At 44.4% G+C, this 13,398-nt stretch overlaps 2 protein-coding genes across 8 annotated transcripts in view; one reads left to right on the top strand and one right to left on the bottom strand.

Moving 5' to 3' along the window:
- LOC109924381 overlaps window positions 1-13,398 on the top strand; it is a 236,088-nt gene that overhangs the window by 134,074 nt on the left and 88,616 nt on the right. The gene's annotated exons all lie outside the window — the stretch shown is intronic.
- The window catches only part of cyhr1 (cysteine/histidine-rich 1), a 100,712-nt gene that overhangs the window by 27,541 nt on the left and 59,773 nt on the right, over window positions 1-13,398 (bottom strand). For all 4 annotated transcript variants that reach the window (XM_048612882.1, XM_048612874.1, XM_020532904.2 and 1 more), the window contains one exon: window positions 2,110-2,321. In XM_048612882.1, coding sequence (XP_048468839.1) covers window positions 2,110-2,321 — 212 coding nt within the window. The remainder of the gene's footprint in view (window positions 1-2,109; window positions 2,322-13,398) is intronic.

Raw genomic sequence — 13,398 nt, 5'->3', positions numbered from 1 at the left:
AGGAGCAGAGAGCCTCTCTGCTCCTATGATGCTGCTTGGCCTGCTGTGTTCATCCAGCCCTGCACCTTGTTGTCTCGGATTCTCCAGCATCTGCAGTTCCTACTATCTCTGAGAACTAGAGTATGCCAACTTTATTGCTGACTAAAGAAGCAATGGAGACATTAGAAGTAACCCTTTTATGCAGTATTTTATGAAGTGATTAGGATCTGGAATGCATGGCCTGAACAGATTCAAACATGGTTTTTAAAAGGAAATAGCAGAAGGAGAGAAAATTAGCAGGATCACAGTAAAAGGATGGCAGTAGTGCGCTTAGCTTAGCTGAGCTGCTCTTGCAAAGAGCATGGAGATAATGGCTCAAATGTACTCCTTCTGTGCTTTATGATTCTATTCTATAATTCAGTGGAATAGTTCATTAAATAAAACCTTCCTCCACTAGACACACAGTAAGAACATCAGGAAACAGGTTGTTTGACCCCATCAGTCCATGTCTGGTTTTTATCCTCACCAGCAATGGTCTATGTCCCTTTCTTGTTCCTGATACCATTTACTCCCTTTTTCCTTCAATCACTTATTTTCAAATGTTATCACAGTCTATGCTTTAATCCTTAATTCTACAGCTCCACTATCCTGTATTACTCCATCTGTTACGTGGAAGATGGATGCCAGTAATTTCTATAAACAGGTCACTGGATGATTGATCTGTACTCCTGGCTGGTCTCCAACCTTTCAACCTCAATGAACTCAAGCTCATCTGAAACTCTGCTGACTGTATCCTAACATTTATTAACTCAATTCACCCATCACTTCTGTGACCATTGACCTACAGTGAGCTACAATTTAAAATTTTCATCTTTGCTTCCACATCCCTTCAGGGCATTGCTCTTCCAATCAAGTCTATATCATCTTAAAACCCTCTTACATATCTGCAGTCCTCCAATTTGGCCTTTTATACCAGCATGGTTATCCTCACTCAACCGTTGGTGGTACAGTAATGCTTTTCACTGCCTTGGCCCTATGCTTTGGAATTCCTTGCCTAAATCTCTCTAACTCTCTCTCTCTCTCTTCCTACGAAACATGCCTTAAAACCTCTTTAACTTAGCTTTTGGTCACCTGTCCTAATACCTCCTGTGTACCTTGGTGTCACATTTTGCCTAAAAAATGCTACTGTGAAATAGTTTGACACATTTTATTGTGTTAAAGGCACTGTGTAAATACCAGTTCTTGCTGTCATCTATTCCTGTTGTACTCATACTGTCAGCACTGCCAGAAATCACTGCATGGATTTTGTTCTTAAGAACTCAAAGTATCCACATAAAATGCAAGAATAACCTAGGTTTCAATAAACAAAAGGTCTGCCACTGAGCCTCAGTCAGCAGACCTGGGACAGAACTATATTCACTGCTGTATCAACTCTTGGACTAATGAATTCTCTACTGCCTGTGCTTTTTTTAGATGCATTGAAAGGACATAACCAGACCAAAAGCTGTGATGTCAACATCTGGATCATGCCAGTCCACCAAATTCAAGAATGGAACATCTGAGATTCAGATGATCAGATTTTAAGTTCAACCCCCATAGGGAATCACATTCAACGATAAACTGGTATAAACTGCCATTAAATGAGGGGGCAGGACAGACATGGTGTCATGGGCCTTTTGTTGTTGTCTTGCTCTCCTGTCATTCAAGGCTCTGTACTGGAACCATAGGGTGAACAATATTTCTTTCCCCTTTCTCCTCTTAGGTCCACCATAACCAAATACGTTCCCTCTTCCATCTGCCTCATTCTGAGTGGTCATTTGTCACACATTATCCCAGGCAGCAATATGACTGGCAGGAGCATCACAGCCAAGCCTGATCTTGGTGGAGTGGGGGTTATTGCCGAGTGAACCAGGAGCTTATACTGCAGTAGGGCCTGCTAGGGAGGACAGTAGGCACCCAACTACTGCCCTCCTGAGAACTGATTAACAATCAGCGTGGAGCAGGAACTGAACTCAGGACTTTGTGGTCTCTACAGCTCAGTGTAGTGGGGGTGATGCAGTGAGGATTTCTGCCTTTCTTCAAACAGAACATGAGTTTGGTGTGTATGATGAAAACACAAACCAACCTTACCTGTATATCCTATTTTCTCAAAGCTAAGTAAGTTGAAAATGCTATTGTAGAGCTGCATCTCCTTCTTGTGGTTTTGGTCCATTTCGTCCAGGATTTCCATCAGCTCATTGCCTGTCTTGGTGGGGTGGCCACATTCCCCCTCATGAGCAGTTAGCTCATGGAATGGCCCCTGCCATGGACATCCAATCCGCTTGTATTTACACAGTGTTACTCTAGAATAGGAAGAGCAGGGAGAAAAACAATGCAGCAGGTTAAACAGAGTTTAAACAGGCTCAAACAAACAGACTGACTGGCATTTCTAACACACCATTCATGAAATCAGGATGCTCCAAACCCATCAGTTCTGTATGCAGTACTGGTTACCACACTTTAGCAAAGGTGCGAAAGTCATCATGGTGCTGTGATTTACCAAAATGGCTCCAGTGATGGGGAGATTTTGGTTACAAGGTTAGATTGGAAAGAGTGGAGCAGACTTCTTGGAGCAAAGAAGATTGACGGAAGATTTGATAGAGGTGCACAAGATTTTCACAGGCTTGGCCAAGATAAACGCAGGAAAATTTTTCCTTTAGTTAATGGTACAAGGACCGGGGGACACAGATATAAGATTTTGGGCTCAAAATATAGGGGGATTATGAGGAAGAATTTTCTTACACAATGTGTGGTAACGAGCTGGAACTCACTACCCATGAGGGAGGTTTTTATTCATTCATGGGATGAGGGCATCGCTGGCTAGGCCAGCATTTATTGCCCTTCCCTAATTGTCTAGAGGGCAGTTGAGAGTCAACCACGTTGCTGTGGATCTGGAGTCACACTCAGGCTAGACCAGATAAGATATCCTTAGATAACAAGGTGTACAGTTGGATAAACACAGCAGGTGAAGCAGCATCAGAGGAGCAGGAAAGCTGTCGTTTCAGGCCTAGACCCTTCTTCAGAAATGGGGGAGGGGAAGGGGGTTCTGAAATAAATAGGGAGAGAGGGGGAGGCGGATAGAAGATGGATAGAGGAGAAGATAGGTGGAGAGGAGACAGACAGGTCAAAGAGGCGGGGATGGAGCCAATAAAGGTGAGTATGGGTGGGGAGTTAGGGAGGGAATAGGTCAGTCCAGGGAGGACGGACAGGTCAAGGGGGCGGGATGAGGTTAGTAGGTAGGAGATGGGGTGGGGCTTGAGGTGGGAGGAGGGGATAGGTGGGAGGAAGGGCAGGTTAGGGAGGCGGGGACAAGCTGGGCTGGTTTTGGGATGCGGTAGGGGGAGGGGATGCTTCTACCTCCTTCCCAAAATCCACAAACCTGACTGCCCTGGTTGACCCATTGTCTCCGCCTGCTCCTGCCCCACTGAACTTATCTCTACTTATCTCGACTCCGTTTTCTCCCCCTTGGTCCAGCAACTCCTCACCTACGTCTGTGACACCACCCACGCCCTCCACCTCCTCCAAAACTTCTGATTCCCTGGTCCCCAACACCTCATCTTTACCATGGACGTCCAGTCCCTATTCACCTGCATTCCCCATGCAGATGGCCTAAAGGCCCTCCGCTTCTTCCTGTCCCACAGGCCCAACCAGTCCCCCTCCACTGACACCCTCATCCACTTAACTGAACTCGTCCTCACCCTTAAGAACTTCTCTTTCAATTCCTCCCACTTCCTACAAAGGGGGTGGCCATGGGTACCCGCATGGGCCCAAGCTATGCCTGCCTCTCTGTAGGTTACGTGGAACAATCCCTCTTCTGTAGCTGCACTGGCCCTATCCCCCACCTCTTCCTCCGTTACTGTATCGCTGATGACTGTATCGGCACCGCCTCGTGCTCCCACAAGGAGCTTGAACAGTTCATCCAATTCACCAACACCTTCCATCCCAACCTTAAGTTCACCTGGACCATCTCTGATACCTCTCTCTCCTTCCTGGACCTCTCTGGCAACCAAAACCGATATCCATTTTAAGCCCACCGACTCCCACAGCTGCCTAGAATACACCTCCTCCCACCCACCTTCCTGCAAAAATGCCATCCCCTTTTCCCAACTCTTTCACCTCCGCCGCATCTGCTCCCAGGATGAGGCATTCCACTCCCGAACATCTCAGATGTCCTCGTTTTTCAAGGACCGCAACTTCCCCCCCTCAGTGGTCGAGAACGCCCTTGACTGTGTCTCCCGCATTTCCTGCAACTCATCCCTCACACCCCCTCCCTGCAATAACAACCAAAACAGAATCCCCCTCGTCCTCATGTACCACCCCACCAACCTCCGGATCCAACGCATCATCCTCCAACACTTCTGCCATCTGCAATCCGAACCCAACACCAAAGACATATTTCCCTCCCCACCCTTATCTGCTTTCCGGAGGGACCACTCTCTCCGTGACTCCCTTGTCTGCTCCACACTCCCCTCCAGCCCCACCACACCCAGCAATTTTCCCTGCAACCGCAGGAAGTGCTACACCTGCCCCTACACCTCCTACCTCACTCCCATCCCACGTCCCAAGAGGACCTTCCACATCAAGCAGCTGTTCACCTGCACATCTGCTAATGTGGTATACTGTATCTGCTGTTCCCCTTGTGGCCTCCTCTACAACGAGGAAACCAAGTGGAGGCTTGGGGACCGCTTTGTGGAACACCTACGCTCGGTTCGCACTAAACAACTGCACCTCCCAGTCACGAACCATTTCAACTCCCTCTCCCATTCCGCAGTCGACATGTCCATCCTGGGTCTCCTGCAGTGCCACAACGATGCCACCCAAAGGTTGCAGGAACAGCAACTCATATTTCGCTTGGGAACCCTGTAGCCCAATGGTATCAATGTGGATTTCACAAGCTTCAAAATCTCCCCTCCCCCTACCGCATTCCAAAACCAGCCCAGCTCGTCCCCGCCTCCCTAACCTGTCCTTCCTCCTACCTAGCCCCTCCTCCCACCTCAAGCCCCACCCCCATCTCCTACCTACTAGCCTCATCCCGCCCCCTTGACCTGTCTGTCCTCCCTGGACTGACCTATCTCATCCCTACCTCCCCACCTACACTCACCTTTACTGGCTCCACCCCTGTCTCTTTGACCTGTCTGTCTCCTCTCCACCTATCTTCTCCTTTATCCATCTTCTATCCCCTTCCCCCTCTCTCCCTATTTATTTCAGAACCTCGTTCCCCTCCCCCCATTTCTGAAGAAGGGTCTAGGCCCGAAACGACAGCTTTCCTGCTCCTCTGATGCTGCTTGACCTGCTGTGTTCATCCAGCTCTACACCTTGTTATCTCAGATTCTCCAGCATCTGCAGTTCCTACTATCTCTAAAATATCCTTACATGTCTTAATTCCCTAAAGGACATTAGCAAATCAGATGGGTTTTTCCCTGACAATTGCCAATGGACTAATTCCAGATTTTAAAAAAAATTTGAATTCAAATTTCACCGTCTGCTGTAGCGGGATTTGAATCCAGGTCCCAAGAACATTTCCTGGGCCTCTAGGTTAACAGTACAGCAATAATACCAATAGGCCATTGTCTCCAAGGTTTTAGAGTAGATTTGTAGCTCGGGTTGTGGATGATGTGGTTGGTTGGCTCGCCGAGCTGGTTCATTGTTTTTCTGCAGACGTCTCTTTACTCTGCTGGGTAACATCATCAGTGCAGCCTTCGATGAAGTGCTGTTGTGCTTTCCCACCTGGTATTTAAACTCTGGAGTCCGTTGAGCTGGATTACCTCACTTCCGGTTTTCCTTCACAATGGAGCGTATATGGGGGTCGAGCTCTATGTATTTGATTGGGACAAGCAAAGCAGAGGCAAGCACGGGAATTCCTAGAAGCCTGGTGCTCCATGAAGAAAGCCATCAACAAACACATAGAACTTGACCCCATATACACTCCATTGCGAAGGAAAACCGGAAGTGAGGTAATCCAGCTCAACAGACTCCAGAGTTTAAATACCAGGCGGGAAAACACAACAGCGCTTCATCGGAGGCTGCACCGACGATGTTACCCAGCAGGGTAATGAAACGTCTGTGGAACAACAACAAACCAGCTTGGTGGGTCATTGCCTCCCTTTGAGGATGGAGATACTTATGAAGTCCCTTTCACAATCTCAGGATGTCACAAAGTAAATTAAATACTTTTGAATTGCAGTCACTTTTGGAATGTAGGGACACATGGCAGCTAATGTATATACAGTAAAGCCCCACAGTCAACAATTTGATCATGGTCAAATAATCTTTTTTGATGACAATAGCACTCCAGGTGAGGTTGGCATGGTGAGGAGTAACAAAGAGGCAGCTCATTAACTGGGATGAGATGTGAATAACCATATTCTGGGTATGTTGTGAGTTACGGATGCTGCATCTTGTGACATTGGTAAGAAGGCATTAAATAAATCACGTCTCCAGAAACCATACCAACATCTCACACTCGACAAATTAATCCAACCAATGCAGTCCCTAGGGCAGCGTGGAGCTTATGACAGATCCCACTGTGCTCCCAGGTGCCTATTGTTCCAGCACAGGGCTTTCCAGAGTACAGAGCCCGGGGCAGTCTCCTTGGTTGCTCTACTGGAAGTACAATGGAGCACAATGTGCTAACGTGTGAAATTGTCCATTTTGGTAGAGGCAGAAAGAATACAAGAGCTTATTATCTAAATGGTGAGAGGTTGCAAAACTCTGAAATGCAGCGATCTGGATGACCTGGTGCACAAACCACAGCTTAGTATGCGGGTACAGCAAATTAGTATGCATACAGCAAATAATCAGGAAAGCTTTTGGAATATCATGTTTCATTGCAAGGGGAATTAAACGTAAGAGTAGGGAGGTTATGCTTCAGTTATACAGGGCATTGGTGAGATTGCATCTGGAGTACTGTGTATAGTACTGGTCACTGTACTTACAGAAGGATGTTAATGTGTTGGAAGCAGTTCAGAGAAAGTTTACAAGACTAATACTGGGAATGAGCGGATTGCCGTATGAGGAAAGATAAGACAGGCTAGGTGTAGAACTGGGGTCATAGTTTAGAAATAAGGGAGCACTCACTTAAAACACAAATGAGGAAACACTTTTCTTCTCTCAGAGAGTTATGAATTCCCTTCCTTAAAGGCATTGGGTGTAGAACTTCTAAATATTTTTAAGGCAGAGGAAAATAGATTCTTGATTACCAAGGCAATGCAAGGCTATCAGGGATATGCAGGAATGTAGAGTTAAAATCAGATCAGTTATGGTCTTATTGTATGGTGGAGCAGGTTCAATGGGTCAGTTGGCCTACTCTTGTTCCTTGACTGCATGATCAAATGTACCTAAGGAACAGCTCTGAACTCCTGTCATCTGAATGCCGACAGGCTAAACCACCCACAATTCCAATGAGTACAGGTTAACCCGTCTGCCATCTCAGAGTACAGATTAATCCACTCACATTCTCATTCTGTAAACTTATAAAGAATACTGCAAACTTGCAAATAGAAACAAAAACAAGTAAGAGGGAATGAATAAGTTAATAAGACTGAAGTGAAGAATCTTAACTCAAGGAGTATAACCCAAATGTATTCAGTGGGATAGTGACATGATAGAGTCAGGCTAGCATTGACAATATCACACAAAACTAATCAGTAACAGATAAATATTCACTGACTTGTGTTGAGTGATGGATCAAGCAATACTTAGAGAAAAGCATATAGAATACTTCATTGTCAGATTTTTAAAACATCAAAACACCTAACAATATTATCTCCTTTTTCTCGCTCTTGTCTGGAGAAACACAATCTTTCACAGTATGAAAAGCAGAACGGAACAATAATAAACAGTTAGTTTGTTGGCACGGAGGCTACTCAGCCAGACTCATACATAAATTACTAAAAATGGTGTTCAAGTCTCTATTTTGTGATGTATTTTAAGCACTGTAAACAGAAGGATTACAGATCCATTTCTATAATGTACTGGTAGTTTGAAGCTAAATTATATGCTGAACTTCACAGTATATCATTTCAAACTTCCTAGTGGAATTTATTTTTTGTTCTCATGCTGCAAATGATGTTGGCAAGGCTGACAATTATATTGCCCATCCCTGAGGTGCAACAGGCTTTTTCCCAGAAATGTTGCAGACTGTGTGGTAACATTGCTCCCAAGTCATTAGAAGGTACAGCACAAAGGGAAGGCGTTCAGTTCATCTTGTCTTTGAAAGAACTATTTAATTATATCCACTCCCAGATGTTTAGTCCCCTTATCCCGTTCCTTTTCAAGTATTTCTGCAATTTCCTTTTAGAAGTTACTATTTTGAATTGGTTTTCAACATCTTTTCAGACAATGTGTTCCAGATAATTATCCATTGGTTATGTAGAGAAAATCCTCTTCATCTTCCCTCTGAGTGAAGAAGGTTAGCTCAGAGTACAATGGGATCTTGATCAGATGGGCCAATGGGCCAACGAGTGGCAAATAGAGTTTAATTTAGATAAATGTGAGATGCTGCACTTTGAAAAGGCAAATCAGGGCAGGACTTATACACTTATTGGTAAGGTCCTGGGGAGTGTTGCTGAACAAAGAGACCTTGGAGTGCAGATTCATAGTTCCTTGAAAGTGCAGGCACAGGCAGACAGGATAGTGAAAAAGATGTTTGGTATACTTGCCTTTATTGGTCAATGCATTGAGTATAGGAGTTGGGAGGTCATGTTGTGGCTATACAGGACCTTGGCTAGGCCACTTTTGGAATTTTGCATGCAATCCTGTTCTTCCTGCTATAGGAAAGATGTTGTGAAACTTAAAAGGGTTCAGAAAAGAATTACAAGGATGTTGCCAGGGTTGGAGGGTTTGTTCTATAGGGAGAGGCTGAATAGGCTGGGTTATTTTCCCTGGAGTGTTGGAGGCTGAGGGGTGACCTTATAGAGGTTTATAAAATCATGAGGGGCATGGATAAGGTGAATAGACAAGGTTTTTTCCCCAGGGTGGAGGAGTCCAAAACTAGATGGCATAGGTTTCAGGTGAGAGGGGAAAAGATTTAAAAGGGACCTAGGGGCAACTTCTTCACACAGAGGGTGGTGCGTGTATGGAATGAGATGCCAGAGGAAGTGGTGGAAGCTGGTACAATTTACATTTAAAAGGCATCTGGATGGGTATAAGAATAGGAAGGTTAGGAAGGATATGGGCCAAATATTGGCAAATGGGACTAGATTTATTTAGGATGTCTGGTCGGCATGGATGAGTTGGACTGAAGGGGATGTTTCCATATTGTACAGCTCCATAACTCTATGATTCTTTTGCTAATTATTTTAAATCTGTGCCCTCTGCCACTGGCAACACTTGTTCCCTTATCTATCAAAACTTTACATAATTTTGATTCATTTTATAATTTCTTCCTCAACCTTTTTTATTGAAGTATTTCCTCCTTGTACATATCAGGAAAATCCTGACATATCTCTTGAATTCCCTGTTTCCTGTAGTTGAGGAAATCATCCCAGAGACAGTGTGGCTTTTGAACTTCCACAGAAAGATCTGACATGGATTATGTTTCCAGACAAATCCAAGCAGAACATCAACAATACCACCAGAAACTCTTTATTTTATTCATTCACCTGACTAAGGCATTTGACTCAGTAAATGGTGAAGTTCTGTGTAGGGATTTGGATGTCCAAGAAACTTCATCACAGCCACATCATCATTGTTTCACGATCATATGAGTGCAACTATCTTGAGCAGGAGACAGTAAGGACTGCAGATGCTGGAAAGCTAGAATCAATAAATATGGAGCTGGAAAAGCACAGCAGGTGGGACAGCATCCAAGGAGCAGGAAAGTCCATGTTTCAGGCTGAAACCCTTTGTCAAAATAGTCCCTTCAAAATATTGACAAGTGTCAAGCAAGGCTATGTGACAGGCACCTTACTATTTGCAATCCACCTATTATTGACCAAGAGAGTGTTGCCACCAATCGTTCAGATTGGCAACAACTTCCCTATCAAGTTGCATCGTGCTTTGAGTCACAATTCCATAAGGCAGGGTGGTGGCAGAGATAGTAAACATACAAAGCAAATTTTGCACCCTAGATCTCAATAACCCATGTGACAGTTTGCCCCAGTTGCTCAAAAACCTGTGGGTTGAGAATTGTCCCCATTCAGTCACATGAAGACCTACAAGAGAAAATTGTAACTGAATCGTAGGATTATACAATGCAGAGGAGGCCCTTCAGTCCATCAAATATGCAATGACCTATTTACACTAGTCCCACTTACCAGCTCTTGGCCTGTAGCCTTAAATGTTATGCCATTTCAAGTGCTCATTCACACGCTTCTTAAAGACTGTAGAGAAGATGTCACCTCAAATACAGGGGAAGGGGACAAACCTCCTCTGCTTAAAGAACAAACCCAGCTTCTCTAGTCTCCCCACATAAAAAAAGTATATATTTAATAAATCTCTGAAATTTTTCTAATGGTTTAAGGAGGAGAATCTAGGATATTGACCCAGTGACAGGGAGGAACAGTGTTCAGTTTGGAACAGCATGGAAGGAACCTTGTAGATAAAGGTGTTCATTTGACCATGCTGCATTTACTGCACTCTTTGTGAGTTATAACAACCACAATATGACAGGTGAGAACAAGAAATTGAGTTTGCCATACATTTCATGCCAAAAGCTCCAACATGTTGCTGCTGAGTTTCGTGTGTGTTGTTTTGTCAGCATTCATCCAGGAAAGCAGAGATGATCGAGCAATGACACGTGGGTTCAAAACCTGGGTAAGCTTCAGCTCTCAAGTACATGGGACTTTTACTCTCATTGAGCAGTGATCCAATGGATGCGACGCTGTACCTGGACATTCTTTTGGAGGTATATGTGTGGAACCGCAGGAGATGGACGAGGTCCTCAATAAATATTTCTCCTCTGTGTTTACTGTGGAGAAAGACATGAAGACTTGGGAACTTGGGGAAGTTAGTGACGATATCTTGGGGAAGTTAGTGACGATATCTTGGGGACAGTCCATATCATAGTAGAGGTGGTGTTGGAAGTGTTAGAATGTGTGAACGTGGATAAATCTACTGGTCCTGACCAGATATATCCAAAAACCCTGCAAGAGGCAAGAGAAGAAATTGCAGGGGGCCCTGGCTGATATACTTCCATCATTGTTAGCCACGGGTGAGGTCTCAGACAACTGGACGGTAGTGAATGTTACATCTCTATTCAAGAAAGGCTGCAAAGGAAAACCTAGAAAATATAGACCAGTAAGCCTAACATCTATGGTAGGTAAGTTACTTGAGAAGATTCTGAGACATAAGATACACAAGCATTTGGAAAGACAGGGTTTGATTAGGAGTATTCAGCGTGGCTTCGTGCATGGGAGATCAAGCCTTTCAAATTTGTTAGAGTTCTTGGATGAAGTGATCAGGAAGATTGATAAGGCCAGGGCAGTGGACGTAGTCTATATGGATTTCAGTAAGGCCTTTGATAAGGTTCCACATGGTAGGCTGCTCTGGAAAGTTAGATCGCATGGAATCAGGAGAAGCTGGCAAATTGGATACACAATTAGCTTGATGGTAGGAAACAGAGAGTAATAGTGGAAGGATGCTTGTCAGACTGGAGGCCTATGACTAGTGATGTACCTCAGGGGCTGGTGCTGGGCCCATTGCTGTTTGTTATCTATATCACTCATTTGGATGAAAATATACAAGGCATAATTAGTAAGTTTGCAGATGACACTAAAATAGGCGGTATCATGGACAGTGAGGAAGGTTATCAGAAATTGCAGCAGGATCTTGATCAGCTGGGAAAGTAGGCTGAGAAATAGCAAATGGAGTTTAATATAGGTAAGTCTGAGGTGTTGCATTTTGGAAAGTCAAATCCAGGTAGGAGTTTCATGGTAAGTGTAAGGGTCTTAAGGAGTGTAGTGGAACAGAGGGACTTTGGAGTTCATGTATACGGTTCTCTGAAAATGGAGTCACAAGTAGACAGTGCAGTGAAGAAGCCTTTTGACACACTGGCTTTCATCAGTCAGGGCACTGAGTATAGGAGTTGGGAAGTTATGTTGCAGTTCTACAGAATGTTGGGGAGGCTGTACTTGGAATATTGTGTTCAGTTTTGGTCATGTTACTATAGGAAGGATGTTACTAAACTGGAACGAGTGCAGAAGAAACTTACAAGGATATTGCCAGGATTCAAGGGACTGAGTTACAGTGAGAGGTTGGACAAGCTAGGACTTTTTTACTTTAGAGTTTAGGAGACTGGGGGGGGGGGATATCTTATAGAAGTGTATGAGATCATGAGAGGCATCGAAAGGGCAAATGCACTCGGGTCGTTTTCCCAGAGTTGGGGAATTGAGGACTAGAGGGTATCAGTTTAAGGTAAGAGGGGAAAGAATACATTGGGAATCTGAGGGGCAACTTTTTTACAAAAAGGGCGGTATACATATGGAATGAGCTGCCAGCAGAAGTGGTGAGGCAGGTACATTAACAAGTTTAAAAGGCATTTGGATGAATACATGGATAGAAAATGTTTAGAAGGATATGGGCCACGTGCAGGAAAATGGTGTCGGACTCTATAACAAATTAAACAGGTTTCAGCAAGGCTCTCTGTAGACCATGGCACAGAAATATTGTACAGCAGGAAGGAAATAATTCTCAATCCTTAAATTAGCTATTCGCTAATTTCTTTTTATTCATTCATGGGATGCCAGTGTCAGTGCCGCTGGTGAGGCCATCCCTAGTTTCCCCTGAAAAAGTGGTGGTGATCTGCCTTCTTGAACTGTTGCAGCCCATTTGGTGTAGATACGCCCACAAGTTCATCAGGGAGAGAATTCCTGGAACTTGATATAATGACACAGAAGGAACTGTGACATACTTCAAAGGCAAGATGGTGGTATTTGGTGGGTAACTTACAAGTAATAGTTTTCCCATGTACCTGCTTCCCTTGTTCTCCTAGATGATAGAAGATTGTAGAAGGTGGTAGCCTTCTACAAGTAAGGAGCCTTTGGCCTTACAGAGTTTCTGTGGTGCATTTTATAAATGGTACACACTGCTGCCACGGAGCATCAATTGGTGAAGGGAGTGAATGCTTGTGGTTGTGTACCAGTGTGCTGCTGTATTCAGGTGGTTCAAGTTTCTTCAGTGTGTTACACTCAATCGAACAAGTAAAGGGTCACAATCTTGATTTGTGCCTTGCAGATGGTGGACAAGCTTTGGGAAGGGAGTTACTTATGCAAGATTCCTGACCTCTGGCCTGCTGTTATAGCCACAGTATTTATATGGTTAGTCCAGCTAATTTTCTGCTCAATGGTCACCCTTAGAGTGTTGACAGTGGGTGATTCAGTGATGGCAGTGATGGAATGTCAAGAGGTGATGGTTAGATTCCCTCTTGTTGGAGACGGTCAT

The sequence above is a fragment of the Rhincodon typus genome, chromosome 2 (assembly GCF_021869965.1).
Source record: "Rhincodon typus isolate 14 chromosome 2, sRhiTyp1.1, whole genome shotgun sequence".
NCBI lineage: Eukaryota > Metazoa > Chordata > Chondrichthyes > Orectolobiformes > Rhincodontidae > Rhincodon > Rhincodon typus.
Note: the sequence above shows the minus strand (reverse complement) of the source record. Positions and strands in the feature narration are given on the sequence as shown.